Consider the following 26706-nt stretch of genomic DNA (forward strand, 5'->3'; position numbering starts at 1 on the left):
CCAATTACTGGGAAGGGCAGTGCGTCAATCCCTCTTAGGAGCCTTTTATTATCCCGACCTCCAATTCCTCTTTGGGCCAAGAAGACAAAATGAAGAATAACTAGTGTTGATTGGAGCCTGGTGGTGACCTCTTGCTGTTTTTACTGTAGTCACTGCTAACCAACATGTCCGTTCGGTTTAATGTCACCCAATTTCGCCCTTCTTTTCTGGCTCTTTTGCAGGTAAAGCCTCACTCAGTGTCTTTACTGGAAACACACTTAAATGTAACACTGAACAGGCCGAGAGTTAGAAAATGTTGCTGTGCTCCCAAAACTGCAAACCTCATTTCAAAGGAAATCAGAAAATCATACTACAAAAGGTGATGTACATTAAGTTCCAGATATTTTCAATCAATAGAAAACCACAAAGATATTAAGAGCCAGTAGGTTCTCAGTTTAAGTAATTTAGATGCTGTATTATTTAAATGTGACAAACATTTAAAGAAAGAGGAATATTGCCTGTGTGGCAAAACAAACTTCTCCTCAAAAGTGTTTCAAAAAAGGGTTTGCGCTAGAAAAACAAGGGAAAATCAAGATGAGCCAACCCTCCATCACAAAAAACCCGTCATCACGAAGCTCTGTCGTCTTGCAGGACATTTTATACAAGCCCGGCCAAATCTAACTGCGCAGCAATCATCCAGAAAACTCACTGATGTGAAGCAACACACTAAGAATACCACATCATCCTCACAGGTTGTTGTGAAGATTACTGTTAAAAACAATTGAAAAAGGGATGTCCCCACCAAGATTTCAAAGTGTACATTAGGCCTAAAGCAATAATGATGTCTGATCAGAAACTGCAGAGCTAACAAAAAGCATGTTGAGACAAAAAAACACACACACAACGAGAATGATGTGGGTGTGGGTGCTGCTGCACGCAGCTGAAGCCTCTGATCTGCACAGCCAAGTTAAAGAAAAGACCGGACTCATCTGAATTTCATGAGTCTGCAGGGGGGCTCGGGCAAAAACGTCTGTGGGTGCAGCCATTATAAAAGAGACAGACGGGAGGAGATAAGACGAAGAAAGAGATATGCTGATACTGTATTGTTGCTGTCACCATACTGTATACATTAACTTTACATACTGCACTTACCCTTCTGGTGAATAACCTGTCCTTCTTGCTGTTGGTTCCTCAGCCGCCCTTCTCTCCACTTTCCCTCATGGTCATCTTCTTGGAAGGCAGCCATGTCAAAAGTGGAGAGGGAGGTCTCAGACGTTACCGGCCATGGACATGACGCAGCACAATTTGTCACACACAACAGGCTTTAATGGCTACAGTGAGTGAATGATATGGTTTTTAAAAAAATGCAATAGCAATGTCAAGGGCAGACTGCAGAGGGTTGCTCCTCTGCATGATTGAATGCACAAAGTAGGGGATTGTGTCATCTCATAAAGTGCACGAAAGAAAGCACAGATTCTTCATTGTGCACTCAGCATGTGATTATGTTGAAACTATTGGGTCAATATAGGTTACTCCCCTGTTTTTTTTTTTATTTCACCTCAGTCTAAAAGGAGCTATTTGTACATTTTGCAGGCTTCAGCACTGAGCAGAGATGTACAGACAAATCCCAACTCCACCACCCCACAGGAGTTTACTAAACATCAGATTCAGGACCAGTCTGAAACATACTTTTTCATGACAGTAAGAGCTTTTTTTTTTCATAAATTTGTAGCCTTCCCTTTCTCCTGATTAGGCAACCTGTCTTTCCTGTGCTGTAAGACCCTCACCATGCTATTTTTCCATAAAATTATTGACAGCCTTTAAAATAGAGGGAGCACTACAGGATGGTGTGATTCATAGGCTAGATTTAGGGTTTCTGCCTTAAAAGGACTTTATGTCAATAACCAGAGTTATTGAAGATTTAACCTTAACCAATAGCCTACTTCCCTTGAAAAATAAGTAGGCTAAAGGGCAATGCAAAATTGGTTCAGCTCCTGCGTTGCAGTGAAAGGGTTTTTCAGCCCCAAAATGACTTTGTCATTCACCAGAGAAGATTTTCCTTAACCAAGCTTTCACTGACGTCACGTCCCAGGGACCTGGCGGTCAAAAAGCAACATTCCAAAGTGGCCCCGCAATGGACTTTCTATGGACAAACAACCGAGTAATGACTTAAATCATCTGTCAGCGGCCGAGAAAGAAAGATATAAAAACAACTTTGAAGTTTTGGGCACTTGTGACCCATATTCAACACCAGCTGCTGTATACGAGCTGTTTAAAATGACCAGTTCCCTGCCGAAGCTCCAGTTGGGCGATGTATTACCTGGTGGAGAGTCATCATCCTCCACCGCTTGCAACCAATACCTCCGGTGTTATGGCTCAACTGGTTTCTGATTAAAAGCCCCATTTTGTAGTTTTTTTTTTATCTTAAAATAATGTTTCTGAACTCATTGAAGTGGTAGAAATGTACCTGTAACTTTCCTGTGTGGGAACACCGTCCTGGTACCGCAGCTCCGCTGAGCTCCACAGCTGAGCTCCAGCCCACTGAGCCCAGGCTCCCTGCTCCTCTCACCCACAAACCAGAGCCCTTAGCTGGGCTGCACGGTGACCAGCTGCCCCCCTCCTTCCCCCCGGAGCTTTGCTACGCACCGCTACCGACGGCAACGATGACGGCGGTCCGATAGCAGCAGGACCGGCGGCGGCGGCGGCGATGGTAACCCGGCGGGACCGCCGCCACCGGACACCGGCAACAGTACCGCCCGCGGCGGCAGCGACACGGTAACGAGGGTCGGGACCGACCGCGGCGCGGCGAGGACGATGACCGGTGTTGTTTAGCGTATTTTCAGAGTGTTTTCCATTAGTTCGTAACTTTAACATGACAGGCTTTGTCATAGTGTGCAGTGTTGTGCAGACTAGTGAGAGTAGTGTGGCTGATGTCTGTAGATTGGCGGAACAGGTTCACTCACAGACGCATATTGGCTGCAGTAACATGTGAACTGCGGCTTTATTTGTGAATTTGTGACAAATCTGCGGACGGAAGTGCAGCACAGCTGTTGTTCGGTTCGGTAACCAGTTAAATCAGACACCAGTTGGGCCATAACACCGGTATTTTTGAAGCAGCAGGGAGCAGTGTGTGTTTTTCTGCCTTGTCCTAATCCGCGGACAGCGGGGAAGTGGATTGTTTTGACCGCCAGGGGGGCGTTCCATACGGGCCGTGACGTCACATGAAAGCTATCAATTGATAGCTTTCATGTGACGTCACGGTCCGTATGGAACGCCAATCTACAGACAGTCAGCGCCACACTTCTCTCACTCTGCACAACACTGCACAGTATGACAAAGCCTGTCATGTTAAAGTTACGAACTAATGGAAAACACTCTGAAAATACGCTAAACAACACCGGTCATCGTCCTCGCCGCGCCGCGGTCGGTCCCGACCCTCGTTACCGTGTCGCTGCCGCCGCGGGCGGTCCTGTTGCCGGTGTCCGGTGGCGGGCGGTCCCGCCGGGTTACCATCGCCGCCGCCGCCGCCGGTCCTGCTGCTATCGGACCGCCGTCATCGTTGCCGTCGGTAGCGGTGCGTAGCAAAGCTCCGGGGGGGTAAAGGGGGGGCAGCTGGTCACCGTGCAGCCCAGCTAAGGGCTCTGGTTTGTGGGTGAGAGGAGCAGGGAGCCTGGGCTCAGTGGGCTGGAGCTCAGCTGTGGAGCTCAGCGGAGCTGCGGTACCAGGACGATGTTCCCGCACAGGGAAGTTACAGGTACATTTCTACCACTTCAATGAGTTCAGAAACATTATTTTAAGATAAAAAAAAACTACAAAATGGGGCTTTTAATCAGAAACCAGTTGAGCCATAACACCGGAGGTATTGGTTGCAAGCGGTGGAGGATGATGGATTCTCCACCAGGTAATAAACATCGCCCAACTGGAGCTTCGGCAGGGAACTGGTCATTTTAAACAGCTCGTATACAGCAGCTGGTGTTGAATATGGGTCACAAGTGCCCAAAACTTCAAAGTTGTTTTTATATCTTTCTTTCTCGGCCGCTGACAGATGATTTAAGTCATACTCGGTTGTTTGTCCATAGAAAGTCCATTGCGGGGCCACTTTGGAATGTTGCTTTTTGACCGCCAGGTCCCTGGGAAGTGACGTCAGTGAAAGCTATCAATAGGCTACTTTTTTGCCACTTGAAAAATTAGTAAAGAGCCAATGCAATACATAATTTGGAGTTTTACACCTGCCAAAAATTTATTCTTGCTCCTGATCTTCTAAATATAACTCTGGTGAATGAAGTTGTTTTGAGGCAGAAATCCCCTCTCTGTACAACATCAGGAGCTGCAATCAATTTTTGGCAGGTGTAAAACTGCAATATATCTTTCCTACTCATTTTTTAAGCGATAAAAAGGACTGCGGTCCAATAGCCTATGTGACTGGCGAGTGAGTCTTTTATATCAATTAAGTCTACAAAGACATAAAAATTACATTTGACAGACAAAACAAAACAAAAAAGATTAGACATCATGGCCGCGAAATCTGTTTGCGCGTTAGTCTCACAGTCACAGCGATGTATAGGCTAAACTACGCTTTTCAGCTCGTGCGCTCCCGCTACGCCGACAGAAATACAGCGGTTCTTGAGGGGTCTTTATTTAGGCCCTACAGACTGATTCATGACAAACTCATAGCTTGTACTAGCTTGCCTTTCTAGCTCAAAATCATGATTAAAAAAAAAAAGAAAAAAAAAGAACGCCATTTGTGTTGCTTAGTCTCAAACTTACAGACTTAACATCCTGAGATAAATCAGTGTAGTTACTAGTGATGTTCGATACCACAAATTTCCTTTCTGATCCGATAGGCCTACTGAGTAAAATTCAGGCTGGTATCGGCGATATCGATCCGATACCGATCCGATACCGATACTTTGTGCAAATGCACCTAATGTGCCTGGTAAATCTAATACAATTTTAAAAAGTACTGTATTTGTACGAAGGATGCAAGACTTCAGAGTAACGTATTTATTTTAAACTCTGAACTATATTGAGGTAGTGGCCTCGTTTACAAGATAGCCGAAAATAGTGTTTCAAACACTAAAAAAAGAACATAAGTAAAATAATAAAACCATAAATTAAATAAGACAATGATAAACATAATTTTTGTAATTCATTCATTTATAATATTATTTATAATTTTCCCGCAGATATTACAGACTTCGTCTTCACTGTTTGTGGCACTGAAATACATGTAGCTCCACACATGACTCCTTTCCGCTCCGCCATTGACTCTACACAGATGACTTTGTGAGCAACTTACACGTTAAGCACTTACCCCATGGATGTATTATATTAAAGCAGAAGTGAGTGATCCGGTCGTTTTCGCTAATGCTGCGTTCCAGGCAGGCTTTTGAAATCATAAATTACAGCTTCAAGTCACAACTTACGACTTTGTAGCGTTCCAGGCAACCCACTCGTGTTTTTCCGACCTGTTTTACCGGTGAAAGTCACTATAACGGCCACTCGTAACTTCTGACCCGTGAAATCGTACCAGTACGTCTTTTTGTACAGTCTATGTACCAGATCGAACTGGTACGACGTCACAGGTCGGAAAAAAACGAGTTTCCTTGAACGCACCATAACAGTCCTCGTCCCTACGTCGCCACATTCACGGCGTTCCTTGGCTGCACACACAGCCCTGCATGCCGTTCTCTCTCCTCATTGGATAAAAACTGTAGGATACGATAAATGTTTTCTCCTCGACTCAGAGCAGAGCAGAGTGACTGACAGACCCGTGATTCAGACCAAACACTCTATGTAAGTGATTGCTGTCGGAAGATATAACTATTTAAGACTTATATTAAAGCAGAAGTGAGTGATCCGGTCGTTTTCGCTAATGTTGCGTTCCAGGCAGGCTTTTGAAATCGTAAATTACAGCTTCAAGTCACAACTTACGACTTTGTAGCGTTCCAGGCAACCCACTCGTGTTTTTCCAACCTGTTTTACCGGTGAAAGTCACTATAACGGCCACTGGTAACTTCCGACCGGTGAACTCCTACCAGATCGAACTGGTACCACTTCACGGTCGGAAAAATACGAGTTTCCTTGAACGCACCATAACAGTCCTCGTCGCTACGTCACCACATTCACGGCGTTCCTTGGCTGCACACACAGCCCTGCATGCCGTTCTCTCTCCTCATTGGATAAAAACTGTAGGATACGATACATGTTTTCTCTTCGGCTCAGAGCAGAGCAGAGTGACTGAGAGACCCGTGTTTCAGTCCAAACACTCTATGTAAGTGATTGCTGTCGGAAGATATAACTATTTAAGACTTATATTAACACAAATATATCACTCACTTCTGCTTTAACACAAATATATCACTCACTTCTGCTTTAACGACTTACCCAGGTGGAGGAAAAAGTAGTTCCTACCAAACGCGTGTCATTTAGAAAAGATCTGAATAGTTTAGTTACTTTCCACTGTGTTCCTGTTAATGATATGCATAACCACAAATGACTGAAGTATCAAAAGTATTGATATTTCATTTGAGTATGGATTCTAGAGCACACAGACCTGGTATCGGAAGTATCGATATTTCAGTATCGATCTGCACATCACTATTTTCCTCTTCTTGTTTTCTTCTTCTTCAGTGGTTATTTCTATGTTGCTCATGCATAGACTGTAAAAGTGCTCATGCTGCATTGTCTCAGGTGGAACAACAGCTGGAAGTGAAACCAAAGTTCTTCTCTGGTTCAACTCGCTTTCAGACACGGTACCCTGCTGCTACAAACAGACGGTGAGTTATTGAAGCTTTACCTGGGCAGGTGCTACTCACCAAGTTTGCCTTGGCAGCACGTTACTGTTAGGCCTACGTAGTAACGTTAGCATTAGCTTTAACAACACAACCTCATTCCTTTAGCTCGTTACACTTCAGACTCTACAACCATCCCTGTCAATGTAAGGATGTCTGAAACTCTCAACAGCACCAGTAAGTTTACAGCAGCTGCTCTTAGCAAAACTTACAAGCTCCAAAAGACCATGCTAGTTTTTGTATGGTGGCACTAATAGCCTACCAAACACATGAAGAAAATAGAAAGACAACAGAAATACAAAAAAAAAAAGAATAGCTACACATATTGGTTCAATAAGAAAGTCTATTTGCAGGCTCATTAGTATCAATAGATAATCAGATGTGTGCTCTTTTCCATTCAATTGATTTTGCAGGAGGTCAGTGGATTTCAAAAGGAGCCACAGTTTGACACAACTGATGGACCTGCAATGGGTGAGTTAACAAAACAACAAAACTCTTGCTTTTTTTTTTATTATGGTTTACAGCGATGACTGAAAACACTGGAGAAACTGATCCTGACCGCTCATCTTACCCATAATGTATATTATATTGTATCCATGACGACAAACACCCTCTAATCCAAGAGCTGAATTGTGTCAGGGGGTCAGGAGAAAAAACCTTTATGACCATTTAGGTTGGAGGACATGTATTCAACACACCCATCTATTGTGAGAGATAATTGGCTGAACAGATGAAGGCAGATGGGACTGAAGCAGTGCGTATGTGGGTGGATTGCTTTGATTATTCCCAGTAGTTGTGGCTTTTTATTGTTTTCTCTTTATGACTTGCATAACATAATACAACATAATGATGCAGAAAAAGACAGATCACAGTTTGTGCAATCCTATCCAAAAATCTCACTACGTCATGTCAGATAATAATCAAAACCATCGGCATGGACCTGTCAAAACATAAAATAATAAGACTCTACCATTTAATTAGTCATCAACAGGACTTTTTTTTTTTTTTTTTACCAGCAGACTATGTGCATAGCTGTGGGTTTTTCTGTTTGAAGCTCCCTCAGTCAGAGACACAGACACTGTGCTGGTCTTTAGAGATAAAATGAATGCACAGTTTGGCAAGTGCTTTCTTTGCATTTACTGTAGGAGAATATGCAGGCAGCTGATGTCAGCTCTGGCTCCCTCTCAAACACACACACACACACACACACACACACACACACACACACACACACACACACACACACACACACACACACACACACACACACACACACACACACACAATTACACACTCAAACACAATTACACAGAGCGTGTTGCCTCTTATTAAGACACTTCTCTGCTTTGATGACAAAAGACATCATTTAGGAAAAGCTGACAGTGGCTGCTTTTTGTCATCACTCCAGTCTTTCATTCTCTGCTACAAGAAAAAGAAAATGTGTGTTTTGTGTGGAGGATTTGTGTGCAGCTCTAGCAGGGCAACACAATCACGGGGGTAAAAAAGGATTCTGATGCTGTTTTCATTTATTTAGAGGAGGGTTTCCTGAGGTTAGATGCTTTACTGTGTCTTGATTCAGCTTCCTCTAAATCTTTCCAACCCATGCGGGGGCTATTAAATGTTGAGGTCTAGGCAAAATAAAGACTGCTTGTCAGTTTACTGTAAAAGCTGCAAATGTAGGTCTGTGGCTGGTCAGGGGGTGTGTGGCTTATGGTCGATTCGTCCCGGGTTCAAGTCTGTGTTGGGGACACTTACTGCATCCACCCTCTACATTACTCTTTCCTATTTCCTGTCCCTTTCTTAAAATCTGGCGGTGTAGAGTCACCAAGAAGTGAGTTAACCAGGCTGTGTAGCCCAATCCCTCATCTCTGATAGCTGATAGAACATATCTCACCTAAATCTTTGAATGAAGAGGGTGTGGTGGTTGAATATAGTAGATCTCAGCTTTTGACAATTGACAAAGGATGCGTGGAACAAACAAGACGGGGGCAAAACCCAATCTGTCGCTGGACTGTGTACGGTCCCAGTGTGTGAAATTGAAGACACATTGACAAACAGCTTATTTCAACAGAGAATTGCTAAAGCCTGATGGAAAAGTTGACGCTACTTACCATATTCATGAAGTCAGTGCATCATACAGAATTTGCATTTTGCCATCGGCCAGTTTCTGTTCGACTGTCTCCTACAAGAGATGTTCACGTATGAAGTATTTCAGTACAGCCAAATACCTTTTCTTTTAGCTTTTAGTCTCTGTTGGCTGACAGTTACATATAGGCTATCTTATCTCAGCTGTCCGTTGTTTGACAAAATCACCATGCACACATGATAAAAACAACCGATGTGCTTAGGGTATATATTGGTGAAATTATCTCTGAGTGAAAGTTATTGTCTCATTCATGTCTATGTGATTTGTGTTTGTCGAAAGTAGTTAAGTTTTGTTCAAAAACATGATTTACAGTAGATTTCTCACTAAAGTGATGGGATCTGGTAAATGAATACTGTGAAATTCAAAAGGAAGTTCAAAAGGCTTTTATTCTGAAATTACACATCAGATTGACCTGATTTTTTCAGAGTGTCATCCTGAGGTCTAGTACTATCAGTCTGAAGTGGAACCTACTCGAGATATGTGATTTGTGTCTGTCGAAAGTAGTTAAGTTTTGTCCAAAAACATGATTTAGATTTCTCACTTAAAGCAGAAGTAAGTGGTCCGGTCGTTTTCGCTAATGCTGCGTTCCAGGCAGGCTTTTGAAATCGTAAATTACAGCTTCAAGTCACAACTTACGACTTTGTAGCGTTTCAGGCAACCCACTCGTGTTTTTCCGACCTGTTTTACCCGTGAAAGTCACTATAACGGCCACTCGTAACTTCTGACCCGTGAAGTCGTACCAGATCGAACTGGTACGACTTCATAGGTCGGAGTTACGAGTTTCCTTGAACGCACCATAACAGTCCTGGTCCCGACGTCGCCACATTCACGGCGTCCCTTGGCTGCACACACAGTCCTGCATGCCGTTCTCTCTCCTCATTGGATAAAAACTGTAGGATACGATAAATGTTTTCTCCTCGACTCAGAGCAGAGCAGAGTGACTGACAGACCCGTGTTTCAGTCCAAACACTCTATGTAAGTGATTGCTGTCGGAAGATATAACTATTTAAGACTTATATTAACACAAATATATCACTTACTTCTGCTTTAAGTCATGGGATCTGGTAAATGTATTGATGAAGGCGCTAAGATGACATCACCAACTGCAAATGTCTCCTGATGATGTAAACAAACATTTTGCACCGTTACATTTTGAAATAGCAATGGCCAATAGGGAAACACCAACATTACATCACTCAGTCAGCAAAATTAGTTTTTATTGGGCAAATCCTGCTGTTGAAGGACAGACAAAAAAAAAAGATGAATCTTTTTTTTTTCTTTCTTTTTTAATTCACCATCCACATTAAATCTGCTGTCATAATATTATCAGTGAATTGATAAAGTTACTGGTAGTGATATGTACTGTATGTCCAAGGAACTGTAATATTTATGAGAATGCTGCCTGAACAACCCCCACCCCATCACCACCACTGACCCCCTCAAAAAAGAAAAAAAGTAGGCTATTGCTAATCTGGCACAAAACACCCACTGAATAGGTCTTGGCTGGTGTCAGGTATCAGGTCCCAGTAGATGTGTGTGTGTGTGTGTGTGTGTGTGTGTAGGGGACACTCAACCTAGAGACGATCAATAAAGATTGTGCTGGCCAGGCGGTAGTAAGAACAAACTGTGTCAGATACGAACAAAACCAAGATTAGCATTTCACAACTCTGTCTTAAGTTTCAGGCGAAGTTTTTGTCTCTAATTTTTGTTTCATGGAGAGAGAGACATAGTAGAGAGCTGGTTGTGGGAGTGTTAATTCATCAAAATATATCCTAACATATGTAGAGAGATTATTTGTGCCATTGTATTGAATTTTGTCAGAATATATAGATATAACTTAGGCGTGAGAGAGAGTTACTCTGTATATGACTCATCCATGAGACTCTTTTTATATTGAAGCATGTGTAGGACGGTGATATTAAAAATACTTTCTCTTCAAGCAGAAGCCAGATGATGCATCTTTCCTACCCATCCAAGAGAGAGAGAGAGAGAGAGAACATGTCTTTGTTATCCTCTCTCTCCCATCTGTGCAGGCAATGCTGCAGAACAGCCCTGCTCTCAGACATCCAATACAGACGGAAAGAAATGTGAAGAGTGGGTGGGACTTTGTGTGAAAGGGAGTCAGGCTCAGCGAATGAGAGCAAAGGAGAGGTGTTCCTAGCCCAGAATGCCCTTGCCTCCGCGCTATGAGCCGGGAGAGACAGAGAAGAAGGAGAGTGAAGCCACAATAGAGACCAGCAGGTGCAGGCAGAAAAAAAAACAGGGTTAAATAGAAATAGAGTGCCAAAAAACAGGGTTATCTGGGAAAAGTGTGTCAAAAGATTTAGGCAGAGAGCAGGAAATAGTCAGAGAGGTATAGCATAAAACAATCTGCTCATTTAGCAGCTGGATCCTACTTATATTTTTGTTTCAGGGACATTAACTCAGCTCTTCACACTTCTTCTCTTCGGATTCTCCTTCTTCGGATCATCCCCTCCTTCTCCTCCTCCTCCTCCTCCTCCTCTTCGTCCAGACCTCCTCTGTGACAGACAGTGCCACCATGGAAACTGGAAGCCCCAGGAAGATCCAGTTCACCGTCCCCCTGCTGGACACCCACCTGGACCCGGAGGCAGCTGAGCAGGTAAGGAGAAGAGGGGTGAAAGATGATGATGATGATAATGGCACTTTCAGGCTTGTAACAAATTCTTCATTCATCCATCGGTGACTTCTTCTGATGTTCAGCTAAATATATAGAGGAAATCACACTTTATACTTGTAACTATGAAGAAGTTGGACATATTTTTTCCAGTCATTAAATCTGACAAACTCTGGAATAAAAAAGCTTAACAATAGCCCGATAATGATAATAAATTGCTGCTTTAAAAAAATCGCATCATTACCAGTGTCGTATTACCCCCCTGCACCTGCTTTAGCAAGCTGTGGCTTTTAAATGCAGCTCTAAAGTGAACATGATGAATTTAAGATTGATTTTTCCACCTGCAGCCACAGAGCAGCAGTAGTTGTTAGAGGCACACAGGGCTTCAGCTGTGTTGAGCAGGGATGTTGCAGTGTATATAGACGTGTCTCAGGGGGGTCTGAGGTTGTTTTTGTTTAAGTAATTGACTGCATGTACTGCACAGCCGTGACATACCCTACTGATAAAACTTAGTGTGGCATACAGTAACAAGAAAAAACTTGGATCCTATCAATCTGCTATCATCCAATGTGATGTTTTTTTCAATTCAGGCTCAAATATATCAATAGCTTGCTCGACATAGCTAAGGGATAGTTCAACATGTTGGCAAACTGGCCCATTGTCATAATCCCTATAGTTTTAGGAGTAGTTTTGTTACCTTTAATATTTGGTGCAAGCTATTTTTAGAGCGGTGGAGCAGAGCCGCGAGCTGCTCAGAGCTAATGGGATTTCTTGGTTTCCCTCATCAAACTCATCAAATACACAATCCAACTACTCCAAAACGCTCTCGTGGACAAGTTGTGACCTGCACATTCACCATGCTATGAGATAATAACAGAACGTTACGAGACGTAGTTGTTTTCGAGGCAAATGCAGAGACTGCTTGCTGAAAAACTGTCCCTGAAGGCAACGCACATCAGCAGTTTTGCATGAATTTACCTCTAAAACAACTCTGTCTGGTAACGTTCTGTTATTATCTCATAGCGTGGTGAATGTGCAGGTCACAACTTGTCCACCAGAGCGTTTTGGAGTTGTTGTGTATTTGATGAGTTTGATGAGGGAAACCAAGAAATCCCATTAGCCTCCATAGTGTAGCTCTGAGCAGCTCACGGCTCTGCTCCGCCGTTCTAAAAACAGCTTGCACCGACAATTAAAGGTAATGAACCTACTGCTATGACTATAGAAATTATGGCAATGGGCCAGTTTACCAAAATGTTGGTCTATCCCTTTAAAGGCAAGGCTGAATTGATTAAAACATGCAAAAGTGAGTAAGTACTGTAGGGTGCAGTAAAGTGCCTGTAGAATATAGTGGAAAACGGTGTCCCAGTTTCTCATTTATATAAATATAATATGAACAGGACTCATCATTCATATTGAATGAGCCTCGAGTAAATTCAGCCAAGATTTATGAGTCTGACTACGACCCATCTCTATGTCTCTCTTTCTGCTGTTCACTCTTGTGTATGTGTGTGAGTCCTTGCCAGGACTTTTTTTTTGGGGATAGTTTGAGAGAGTGGTCAAGGTTAGAGCTACTGGTTAAGGATTATAAAGTGTCTAAAAGGCTCAGATGAGAAGAACTGAAGGTTAAACAGCTGAACATTGTTGATGTGTTCAAGTGAGAGCTGGGTTGGGTATGACATGACTTCACAGTGGTGATATACAGCAAACAAGACAAATGACACAAAGCCTGCAGCCGTTTCACGTCCAGAGCTGCCTGCAACTATTTCAGTCACGAGTGTCCACCTCTGCATATAAGGAGAAAATTGCCTGCACTTCTGTGAAATAACTTCCATCGGCACAGGAAGGAGCTGTGGCCTCAGCACACAAACGTTTCTTCTTCTGCATTCTTCATCATGGTTTGTAATGGTAAACTACCCAAAACCTGATGTAATACCAACATTTTTCTTGGTTTTTTTTTTATCATAGCTTATTGGATTTGCCCTTCAGCCTGTTGTGACTGCAACTCACAGTCCACACTGCAGAATCTGTAGAAAAAAAAAAAAAACTCTCTATACTGGTTTTTGTGCATCATACAGGGTGAAAGCAGATATCTACAACCTTAGATCACCCCTGGTGCAGCTACAGTAACACACGTCTTGACCCAAACCACAGGTGAAACTAATTTCATTAAGCGTGGCTCAGTTCCATTTATTGTCCCAGTATGCCAGTGACAGTGAGACAGATAGGGAAACAAAGCCTGGCTTGCTCTCTGAATCATAATGCAGCCATTGTTAATATTGTTTTCTGTGTTTTCTGCTGTGACGTAGAAAGTTGTGTAAGAGAAGGAAACATGGTGAATGTATTCAAGGAGCTTCTTCTCTATTAGACATTCCCTAAATGTCAGCCAAACTCAGCTTGTCTCCTCCATCTGTTGTCGCTACAGTTTGGAGAGATGTGCACTGCACTGCAACTACATGTGCATGTTTCTGTTTTACATATACGTTTCTTTTAAGAGGTTTGCTCCACGGAGAGAAGAGGCAACACTATACAGCACAGTACAGCACGTTCTAGCTGACAAAAACTTGATATATTTTACAGATAAAACAATCAAAACTATGCATAAAATATAAATAGAAACAAGAATCAGAATCTGATTTATTTGCTAAGTATGCACAGACATACAAGGAATTTGACTCCAGTTTATGCACTCACTTGTACACACATAAGAATATAAAAAGATGTAAAGAATGAGGACAGCAACAACTGAGCAATAAAATAACAGAGAACACGCACAAGTACAAACATAGTTAAGTAAAGTGAGATAAATAATAAATACTGGATAATTATATACTGTATATGTATGTGTTATTTACAGCAGGGTTGTGTTGCAATATATCTACAGTAAAAAATGAAATTATTAATGAATAAATAGAACAAAAGAATAGAGGAATAAATGAACAAAAAATGATTATTTAATAATGTAACTGCACTTCAAATTGTTGCTCCACATTGTAACCTTTATTGTCACGCATTTGTCACCATGGTTACCCATCAATGGCAACATAATGCATCAAAAATACGTCCACAAAAACAAGGTCATTTTAGTTTTACTGTAGATGTAGCAGCATGAAATGAAAGCAGGGTTGTTGGTGCATGTGTGAGCTTGTTTGGCTGCTGTAAACAGACAGTAGGAGCACTTCTGGTGTGTTTCTGCTACAGGAGCTGCTTAATGAGTGTTTGCTATAGTATCAAACTGCACTTTCTGCTACAGTAGCCTACCAAACACGAGTATCACCCAATCGACTAGGACTAGGATCATCAGGGTTATAACTTTGCTATATGGCTGCCAGCCAACGAGCATAAAGTGTGGCATGATTTTCCGGCAACTAAACTTATTAGTTTGTGTTTTGTGTGGGGCTAATTCTGTTGGTGTGTCATTTTACATTAGGAGCACAATCTGTAAATTGGTGCCTGTGGTACATTGTACATACAACACACTGTATTTGTCTGGTTGTGCCCATGTGTGTGCGTCTTTACCTCCCTGATCAGGTCTCTCTGTCTTGTTTGTGCCTGGGTGTCAGGGACTTGGTATTCACTGTCTGTATTTATTCGGTTCCGTGTCAAGGCAGAGGATTTGTTGATTCAGTACAGGAACACATCCAGCGTAGTGTTTACCTGCTCCTCTTGCCCAGCAGACCGATCTCCTTGTAGCTGTATACAAGTCAAGTTCAGTTTAGTTCTTCTGCAAAACTCAAGAGAGTTCTCAGCTCCCAGCCCCAACAAGCATGACCAAAAGCCTGGCTGATTGCCACTGGGACTTGACCCTCTTAGGATACATTTTCAATTTATTCTGAGACCACTGTGAGTGGCCACTGAGACTGCTGGGTATTAAAAGTGTGTGGTTTTATTGATGAAGCTGGATGAGACAGACAGTCCAGCAACAAAAAAAAACCAAGTAAAAAATAAATGAATAAGAAATAAAGGAATTGTGTGTTTGCGAGCACACTTACAGTATATATGTCGCACCAGGGGACTTCACCCATGGTTCAGTAATCTCTGCAACCTGACACCACCCAGCATGGTGAATCAGCCTCCGTGGAGAACTGCACGTCAGTCAGGACGGCCTCCCCGAGGTCAGACGCTCACAACAACAGCGCACACTCATCCTCTTATCCTCACACAGATACTGTGTGTCCCACAGTTATCGTAACCTTATCGAGCTCACTGTGTCCCCACGAGCACAGACTGACTGTACCAGAGGCAGAGACCTGATGATGGTGTAGATATTCTTCCAACTATTAATACAGTATGTGTCAAGGTGGTTGTGTGTGTGGTTGTGTGTGTGTGTGTATTGTAGTACAGTATGTGTGGGTGCATCTCTTTAGCATTGTTCAACTTTACCTTCTTTTCTGTATGTGTTCAATGTTTAATTTTCATTTTATTTTTATTTGAAAGGGACAGTGCAAGTTAATGGACATCACTCGTATACAATAATGTAAATATGACAGATTGCAGCCATTGGCTAATTTCCATCTGTTGTCCCTATAGCAGATGTTCCCTGGGTGAAGTAGAGACACAAATAAAAACAGGTAATCACATTCTTAAAACAAAGGAACAGTTCATTCAGTAGAGACGTCTGGTAAAGTGCGGACATGCCTCAAGTGCAATTAATAACAAAGTGCAATCAGTCTTAATAAAGTGCATGTAGCAATACATTACCGTATAAAGTGTAATAGTCTGGATAACAGTAAAGTGCAGTAGTCATTAAATAAACATGTTTCAGTCAAATATAAAACATTATGATGCATTTGATGTCATTTGTGTGTGTTTTTTAAAATGAAACTGGTCATATCAGTTTCTAATACGTTATATCATTATAATATAATGGAAAACATAGGCTATAATGTATTTTATTACAAGTTGACTGGGCGTTTCAAGAGATCGTTTGGCACATTAGATGCTTACTCATAGTCTTTCTGAGTGTTAGATGAGAAGATCAATATCCCCCTCATAAAGCTGTAATATGGCACTTTATCATTGTATTATTTGCCTGGACTCAACAAATGAAATCTCTTGTGTTAATCAGTGAGCTTCAGCAGAGATTCAGACCTGCATCAAGTTCAGTTTGTATTACACATCAATATGTTGAATTAAATATACATAAACAGTTTTCTCCTTTGTTGAGAGATAAACAATACACCATTACAACTTTACAATTTAGTATATCTGCAGTGTGTTCTTGCAAGTATTTCCTTGGGTTGTTCCAGACTGGCTCATTAAAACAAAAGAGAGGGCTGTTTTATTTCATGCGTGGGTCTGAATGCAGCCTTATACATGTAGGCACCTGTGGCCATATTTCCTTTATATTAGATTGGGTCAGACTACCTGCTTCGAGTCTTTATACTAAGCCAAGATCCCATCCTGCCTCCAGTTTAACAGCATTTACCATGAGGTTGGGTTCATTTAACCCGATACAGACCAATAAAGACTTGACAGTGGCCTCCTGCTGAGAGGATGACGGTGTTCCAAGGGTTTTGAGGGACTGTACATTTTGAGCAGTGGAGCGTATTCTTCCTGTTTACAGTCTTTGTTCTAATCTAAGCTAATGGGCTGCTAGCTACAGTATAGCCTCAAACACAGATGGTGAATATCCCACCATGTGAAACTATTGCTTTAAGCACGCCTTATGTCCTTGTTAATTAGTTTAGTGCACTAGTCGTGAACACTGGGTTATTTTCTCACATTAAAGTTTTAATGGCAGCACATAAAACACCACCAGCACCATTGCTTTACTTCTAAATTAAACTCACATAACCTCACATTTATTTTATTTTTTTCATTTACAGTACAGAGTGACAGTGTTGCCCACAGAAAGATAAACACTTCATCCTCTCCCATACCAACGGGCAGCTGATGTTGAACTCATTACATAATGGGGAGCACTTGCTCAGGCGATATTGTCCATGTTGAGATGATGAATCGTGACATTTGAGGTAATTGTCTTTTATCAGAGACATTTGGTGGTTGAAACAACGTCCTTCCTAATATCCCCTCTGCTGACGTGTCCCAGTGTCTCTCTCCTTCCTTGAGAACTTAACTTAATGACTCCTCATAGCCTCAGGACGGCTATTTCCCAAGAAGTGCAGTAGATTTTTATTATTCTCACAAGATCAGTATTTCTTGCACATGAAGGCAATTGAAACCTGTTAAAATATGTAGTTTTAACCTGGAGATAAACTCAATACTTTGAAAACTGAGAAACAGCACATTTTTATTTGCGATACAGTTATCACTTTCTTTTTCTTTTAGATTTTTAGGCTGTAATGAGCTGCCTCATTAATGGTTAAAATTAAATCAATTTTTTCACAACCTCTCAACTCATAATTTGTTCTTTTTAATGGATTGTAATTGAGATTTAAAGAATGATTGTATGATCTATTAATCAGCATAGCATTAGAAAAAGTGCTGCAGTTCGTTTTGGTTCAGCTGACCCTTCATAACACTCTGTACCTGGCATGATAAGCCTGTCAAGCCAACTAACTCAGTATGTTATTATCTGCTGTTTGAGGTGCTTGTGAATAGTTACAAGTGCACCTACAGAGCACACCGTATTATCCCGCTTTCTGATTCACTCAGTTTACCTATGGCTGCGGTGTAATACAGTGTGTCCACTGTCCAGGCCAATGAATCATCAGATTACGTTCCATTTGCTAAACATGCTGTAGTTGACAATATAAGCTACCGAATATACACCACAGTCTGAACTAAGTCCTTTCAGCCAAAACTGATGGTTGGAAATCAGGAGCCTCCAGTCTTAAATCTGTCTTAAATCAGGACTTCTTTGTTTCAGAACTCATTCATTTGTTGGTAAATTTGCCTCTGTTGTCATTTTTAATGGATCTTGTAATGTACAAGAGCCAAAAACTTGGTACATGTTTCAGTAGTAACTTCAAAACTGTCAATTTTCAATTCCTTCACACAGTTGGTCCTGTTTTTTTTTTAGTTAAAGCACAAGTACATGTAGGCACCTGCACAGTTTCACAGCTGCTGCAATAACAAGCCCAAGCAGACAAGTTGCAAGTTATAATACATCTGAGTTGTATTTAGTTTTTGCTAAACAGCTGGTATCTACTTTTATTATTCCCAGCAAAACTTTCCTTGGTTCTATTACAGAGACAAAATTACAGTCTCCCCCCTCTGCTTCCCATCTGCAGCAGCAGGTTGAGAGAAATGAGAGAGGAGATGATTTGTATCTTGCGTGATTGAAAGTGAGATGGAGGACTGAGGACTGAAGGAACTGAGATAACAGAAAATATAAGTCAATGGCTGGGTTTTTCAAAGTTCCTTGAATACAGTAATTATTTCTATTCAGAGCCAAATGGGACCACAGTCTGTGAGGATCTGTAATGGCTCAGCATTGATTTCACTCTGAACAAATACCACGATCATATTTCAAATGGCTGCATGACGGATGAAGAATCACATGAACCCTCTCAGCCTGTACTGGCCGGTGGACTGTGCTGAATTCCTACAATTTCTTGACAGCTCAGCAGCGCTGTGGACACTGAATGAAAGGTTTCAGAAAAGTTTTCTTTAACCTTTATTTTCTGCAGCAATTTCCTGGCAATAAATGCTCTTTTTTTCCTGAATCGTGGTGCTGAGTGGCTGAGTGGTTGCAAACACATTGTTCTGCAGAAGGTCAGGGGGGAAGCTCTGATAGCGCAGCGGTTACAAAACTTCTGCTGATTTTCCCAAAGCCGAGTCACGGTTAGAAGGTCAGGTCTTTTAACCTCAGGATTTCCCAAAGTAGATTTTAATTATAAGACATTTTGCCACTTCTGTCACACTAATTAGTCATTAATGTGATATATATGTGATTTCCAAAGCCAAGTCTCTTTGACCAGTGACCAATAGCTGTAGGTTCTCTAACTCATATCATGCTCTTTTCATGTAAGAACACATTGGTCATATATGATACATGAACTAAAAGTCCCAAGAAATGATTTGAATATGAACCTTTGATATGTATCAGCAGTCGCATTTAGACAATGTAAGGTAAATACAATGGATTTTTATATATTCTTTGTCTGTGATTGGTTATGTCAGTGTTAACATTACCGCTTGCATTCATAAACAGGTTTGCGCTTTTGTCTCAGCAAACAAAAGGAATATAATATTTATGCATAACCTTGGTTTGTAATTATTTTCCCTCTTATTGGAGACACAGCATGGAGGTCTGCTGGGAGAATTTGTCTGTGACTCTGCGTGACCTGTATTTTCCAGGCCAAGGGTATTTTGTCCGCGAGGCCCCAGCACAACAAGAATATCAGGCATGCACGGCCTTTCCTGCCCACCCATCACTTCGACGGCTGTTTTTGTTCATTGTTGTGAGGTCTGACAGAACCGCATTTCAGACGCACTGTGGGTTGAAAAGCAGGCGTAGCGGTTTGAAGGGCTGAGTCCGTCCAGTATAAGCAGTGGCATTTGTGTGAGTGGAGATTCAGGGAGTTGGCTTGGCTGCCAGCTGAGGAGAATAACAATGACTCTGAGTTTAACTAGTCATACACGGCCATGGCTCATTGTGCTTGGGTGTGAGCCAGCAGGGTGCACTATTTCTGATATGGCACCAAAATGAGACACAAGGCTAAAATAATAGTAAACAGATTTGTAGTAGACACAAGAGTGCTGCTGAGTAAAACTATTTCACTATATTTTCGTGGTCTTTAAATCCTTGGCTCTAAAGCTATTTGCAAACACACAGGACAAATGAGTTCATAAAAATAAAATGTAGGGATGAAAAAATGAGTAAAGTAGCTATTAAAAAAAAAACAGCACTTATATTACAGTCTGATGTGATTTAAATAATTGCTGACCTGACCCACAGGGGGAGACTGTTCATTAACCTGGGATCCAGGAGTGCAGACGCATGATCATCTGCAGCTTTGACTCTGATACAGTTACACGAGAGACCTTGCTGAGGGGACTGCACAGAGCCTTATGAATTATCATTTAAAATGGTTTTGTTTCAAAGTCAAACTTCCCCAGAGACTAACAAAGTGTAACCTTTGTCATTTTTCAGCAGGTTGAGACATTGTATAGGACAGGAGGGCTTAAATAATTCACTTTTTTAAGGGATACTTCACCCAAAATCAATAACGTCTTACCAAGGAAGGGTTCGGAGAACGTTCAGAGGGGGGGGCTTCCAGCTGGCAACGGATTTTCGTATAATGGTGGCGATAGTGCTCAAAGTTGAATGGTCCAAACAGGGCCGGCTCTAGCCATTTTGGTGCCCTAAGCGAGATTACTCCCAGGCACCCCCCCAACAATGATCAATAATGATCATAACGATAACATACTGTAGCAGTGTATCTCTACTGTATGTCCCCTCTGACCCTGAGATACACAACTTGCACAACAATCAAATTTCATTGAGTAAATCCTGGGTGAAGACATTAAAAAAAATGAGTCTCTCTACAGTCATGAAAATAACCTGTTGTGCTGCTTGAAATGGGTATACGAAAGTCTTCCCAGTGGCTCTGTTGATGTTTGTGCACATGCGCAAGATTTGCTGCAAGATGTTCGATGTATGATGTAAGCACGGAAGAACATCTCGCAGCAAATCTCGCGCAGCCACTGGGAGCTACTACTACAACAAGGCTAAAAACAGAGATCAAATGAATATATTTCCGAACAACTTTTTCATGTCGCAGCTTCGAGCAGTACGGAGGTATCTGGATGTTTCATAGTGTGTGTTTTGGATGATTCAAAAGTGAACTCTATCCGCCGGCATTATGTGAAAATCCGTTGCCAGCCGGACCCCGCCTGGAATTTCAAAAGATGTTTTGATAACTCCGGAAGTTCTCGGAGAGTAGAAAATTAGTACATCTTATGATTTTGGGTGAAGTATCCCTTTAAGTTTTCAAAGTCTAAAAACATGTATGTCCACAACAAACCTACTGTACACATAAACACAGCAAAAGTTGAGTTGGCTGATGTTTCTGGCAGACTGATGTCTCGCCTTCTGAGCATTTCTCCAGGTGAAATGAACGTGAATTACTGTCTGCTCACGCTGGGTAACTCATGTTCATGTACTTTTTGAACCTTGCTTTTAAATTGGATTCTGTAACGTGGTTGTTGCCTGCTGCTGCTGGCAGCTTAAAGATGTACCGTAGGCGTGAGGTTGCATGAAAGTCCATGGGTTCCCCACAATGGAACTGATTCAGGTTGCACTGAAATGTAGCTTTGAGTCAGATCTAATTTGTATTTCACCACCCATGGAGCATGTGGGCCATAGTGTGAGGGTGGGTAATTTCTCAAGTGAGATCCCTGGCAGTGACGAGGTTTTTGAGTGAATTACTCAGTGATTTCAGCAAAGTGTTTATTCGAAAGTGATGAGATTTGCAAGATCACCATCCCTCAAAGACGCTTTAAGCTCTAAAAGTATCGTCAAGATGAGAACAACAGACCATAGTCCCAAACCAGTGTGTTGTGTTGAAGCCTATATCGATGCTGTGTCTAAATCAGTTGGCTGCAGTTCACACCTGGCATCTCACCATAACTCAAAGGCAGCTCTGGTGATTACTTGTTATTGGATTTTGCCTCCTGTGTAAGGTTTTAGTTTCCCTGTGGAAGAAGTGTGAGTTCTTCGTTGCAGAGAAAAGGTGCATGTAAGTTCCAGCATGTAGACAGAGAGAGGGATCGTCATCGCTATTTCTGTTTCTGGACTCGAAAAGCTTGTCCAAGATGTAACCGTGAGTGGGAGAATCTGTTTTGTGCCCCATTCGACCCTGTCTCCTAGAAACTATATTTATATTCTACTAATTATGACAAAAACACACGTTTTGAAGGAGGAGTTATTGCAACCAGATTACTTATTCTTGTAATGTTGGTAAATTAAATATCTAACAAGCTACAAAAATGGTGACTTACTGTACAGACACAACCTGTTTGCTTATGTTTAGGGCCCCTGGTCTTTGCATGTACTCATTCACCCCAACCACATAGACCAGATCGGCATGTTTATGCAAATGAGAATGACTGAGGCATCCTGGGTAATTTATGGGCAGCGCCCGGCATTTTTAAATTCCCTCAGGTGTGCACTCAGTGGCTTTTTGTGTTTTGATGGAGCGTAGACTAACTAACTAACAATCAATTTTAGTGTTTTATCTTTTATTTCTTTTGTAGCACTATGTCTCATAATTATTTTGACACCCTCCTTGAAACCGACCGTTCATGAAAAATTACAATTAATTAATCTACTGGTATGCCCATTTAGCCTCCCACAATCTAACTGGATCAATGACCCCACACAGTGGCCAGAAATGTCTTACCCAGACATCTACACGTATTTTGTCGGATCACCAGGTAGGTTTTGGCTAAGTGTTGTCTGTAAATAGCCTGTTAATAGCCAACTTTTTGTTAGTTTGTCAGCCAGTTAGACTGAACTTTTCAATGGAGGGATCCCGCGCGCTGCCCCTAAATTACCCAGGATGCCTCAGTCACTCTCATTTGCATAAAGATGCCGCTCTGGTCTATAGGAATATTCACAAATAAATAAAAAAAAGATATACAATTTTTCTGTAATTCATCCAGCAACTAGAAAAAGCATTTCCAAGAATGGAAATGGTGTGAATGCTGAAAGCAGCTGAACGCTGTTGCAGAATTAGCAAATAGTGCAAGCAGTGACTGATCACCATACAAATGTTTGACCGAGGTAGGAATCGAACCCACAACCTCATGGTCAGTAGACTTTCATTGTGCCTCTAGGCCACAGTGTACACACAGTTTCAAAGACTGTTGTCTGTTGATGAGCTGCACTCTGTCTCACTCTGAAGTTAACGAGCCCAAAGCTGTAGTTCCAGTGCAAATCAATCTTAGTGCAGTGGTATAAACAAGAAACATGTTAACACAAACCAAGATTGAAAGAGGTAAAGAGAATAGGTGGGGGCGCATATGCATTATCAAGTTTGATCATGTGACCAGACCAAGTGGTATTGGTTAAAGTTCAAAGTGGCTTGCTCAGGTGGGATTTGAACGTGTGACCTTGTAGTCCAGGCAAAATAGCGTTTTCCGACAGACTAATTGTCACAGAAGGTTTTTCACCATACATCATTTCTATGAGGTGTCTAGAACAACATACTAAAAGTCCTAAGAAATCCTAGTTGGGGAAATTTATTTAATTCGCATCATTATTTACTGTATAAAGTCTATGGTGCTGACAACAATACACCTCAATGGGGCTATTTTTTTCCTTTACTCCTATCACAATGAAACTTTACACAATGAAAGTATCCATGAAATGTAACATTTTTTGTATTACAAGTTTCTTTGAAAATTAATTTGAATATGCAAATTAGCCTTACACTAATCAAATATGCCCAAAATACACCCGAATAGGCATCTTTTTTTCCTTTACTCCTACCACAATGAAACTTTATACAATGAAAATAGACATTAAAAGTAACATTTTTTGTAATACAAGTTTCTTGGAAAATGAATTTGAATATGCAAATGAGCAATACACTAATGGAATATGCCCAAAATACACCCGAATAGGCTTATTTTCTTCCTTTACTCCTACCACAGTCACACTTCACACAATAAAAGTATACATGAAAAGTAACATTTCTGTATTTCAAGTTTCTTGGAAAATTAATTTTAAATATGTAAATAAGCTCAACACTAATTGACTTATGGTCAAGAAGCCATAAAGCCACAAGCAGCAACAGGGGCCAAATAACTAACACATTCATGTCCATTGCATAAGTTAACCTATGCACTGAGTGCTGTCACTTGCCACACTTGACTTATGCATACACACGTCACTTGCCACTTAAAAGACCTATATTGACCTTAAGAATTAATTGCACAGTCTTGTCTCCAGTTGCTTTCTAAATTCTTTTTTTTATTATTAGCGAACAAGCCTTACCTAACGACTTTCCTCCCAGTTTGCAGAGAACATCAGAAGAAAGTCAGAATTCATCAAAGTCATTTCAACGGCCATGTGTGATGTTATATTAAATATGCTGTTATGTTCAACAACATATGAGCGGGACTAAGAACTAAGTTATTTGGCCCCTGTTGCTGCTTGCGGCTTTATGGCTTCTTGACCATAAGTCAATTAGTGTTGAGCTCATTCACATATTTAAAATACATTTTCCAAGAAACTTGAAATACAGAAATGTTACTTTTCATGTTTATTGTGTGAAGTGTGATTGTGGTAGGAGTAAAGGAAGAAAATAAGCCTATTCGGGTGTATTTTGGGCATATTCCATTAGTGTATTGCTCATTTGCATATTCAAATTCATTTTCCAAGAAACTTGTAATACAAAAAATGTTACTTTTAATGTCTACTTTCATTGTGTAAAGTTTCATTGTGGTAGGAGTAAAGGAAAAAAAAGAAGCCTATTCGGGTGTATTTTGGGCATATTTGATTAGTGTAAGGCTCATTTGCATATTCAAATTCATTTTCAAAGAAACTTGTAATACAAAAAATGTTACATTTCATGGATACTTTCATTGTGTAAAGTTTCATTGTGATAGGAGTAAAGAAAAAAAATAGCCCCATTGGGGTGTATTGTTGTCGGCACCATAGACTTTATACAGTAAATAATGATGCGAATTAAACATATTTCCCCAACTAGGATTTCTTAGGACTTTTAGTATGTTGTTCTAGACACCTCATAGAAATGATGTATGGTGAAAAACCTTCTGTGACAATTAGTTCTATTTTTGGGTCCAAAATGAGCTAAATTGCCTGGACTATTGTGGTTGGATGGCAGGAACCTTATCCTCTAGGCCATTCCAGAAGACAAGTGTGGCTACAAAACTGGAGAAAATAATTTGTCTAGAGTTTAATTTGCAGAAAAAGTTAAATATTTTAAAAAGTATAAATAGTTAAAAAGAGAAAAGTAATGCCGATAAAGTTAAAAAAAAAAGCTGCACGTATTGATATATGAATTGTTGAAATAGCACAAAGTATGAAGGACTAGAAGAAGACCGTAAAAAGGCGGAAGAAAATGGCTGAACAGAAGAACAATAGTGTGAATGCTTTCAGCATTCACACTAATTATATTGCCACCACAAAATAACTAATGAAACAGTTAAGTTGTATAAATATCTGAATATGACTGAAGATACATTTCCATTCACACAACACCACATACTGTGCAGTATGTGGGCGCAGGCAGGTGCAAAGCTTCAGCATATGTATGTGTGTGTTTTGCCTACTGGCTCGCTCGCTGCATCGTGGGTGTACCTGATTTTATTTGTGGTTTTATGTGACTCGACTGCGGATTCTCACTGAAACAAAAATCTGTCTCTACCTGTGTGAGGATATTACCATCAGAGATACTGATGCACAAAGGGAAATCAGCAGGAGGCAGGGAACACAATGCTGACACTCATCTCAGGATATGAGGTCAGCACTTTCCTTGGAAGAAAAGGGTAAAAAGCAGTTAAGACACCTGTGCCTGCATGTTGAAGGAAAGAAAGGGCACCTTCTTGTTCACAGCCTTCCTGTTTAGCTTCCTGTTGACTATGATTTTAAAGGTAAAGGAGATTTAAAGGGATAGTTCAATATTTTGGCAAATTGGCCCAATGCCATAATCCCTATAGTCATAGCAGTAGGTTTGTTACCTTTAATTGTCGGTGCAAGCTGTTTTTATAACAGTGGAGCAGAGCCGTGAGCTGCTCAGAGCTACGCTACGGAGGCCGCTGATGTGCGTTCCCGTCGGGGGCAGTTTTTTGGCAAGCAGTCTCTGAATTTACCTCGAAAACAATGGACCTACTCCCAAGACTATAGGGATTATGGCAATGGGCCAATTTTCCAAAATGGTAAACTGAGCAGAGGCCAAACTTTTAAAATTAAAAAGCCTTATTCACCCTTCTTACTTTAAGGAAAGAGTTGTGAAAAAACGCATTTACTGTAATAACATAACTCCAATCAGTCTAATGGATCTCTGATCTCTATTAAAAGAACAGGACAACAACCGAGTTTGAATAAAGTCATTTACTAATACAGGATAAACACAATGTCAACAACCACTGTGATGAAAATGGAGAAAAAGAGCGAGGTTAATCAAAAGCTGATTTAATTAACTGTGTAATAAATTGGGCAATCAATGGAGAGAATACGTTTTATGTGTATTGTATGGCTGTATTACAGTAGTAAA

At 41.1% G+C, this 26706-nt stretch overlaps 1 protein-coding gene across 1 annotated transcript in view; it reads left to right on the forward strand.

Annotated features, from left to right (window-relative positions):
- Positions 1–11458: 11458 nt before the first annotated feature.
- Positions 11459–26706, forward strand: part of LOC310986533 (protein phosphatase 1 regulatory subunit 1A-like) — a gene marked incomplete at both ends in the record, with an annotated part of 42860 nt that continues 27612 nt past the window's right edge. Inside the window, one exon of the mRNA XM_083972471.1 lies at positions 11459–11539. Coding sequence (XP_083828597.1) covers positions 11459–11539 — 81 coding nt within the window. The remainder of the gene's footprint in view (positions 11540–26706) is intronic.

This window comes from Trachurus trachurus (genome assembly GCF_905171665.1).
Source record: "Trachurus trachurus genome assembly, chromosome: 5".
NCBI classification, from domain to species: Eukaryota; Metazoa; Chordata; class Actinopteri; order Carangiformes; family Carangidae; genus Trachurus; species Trachurus trachurus.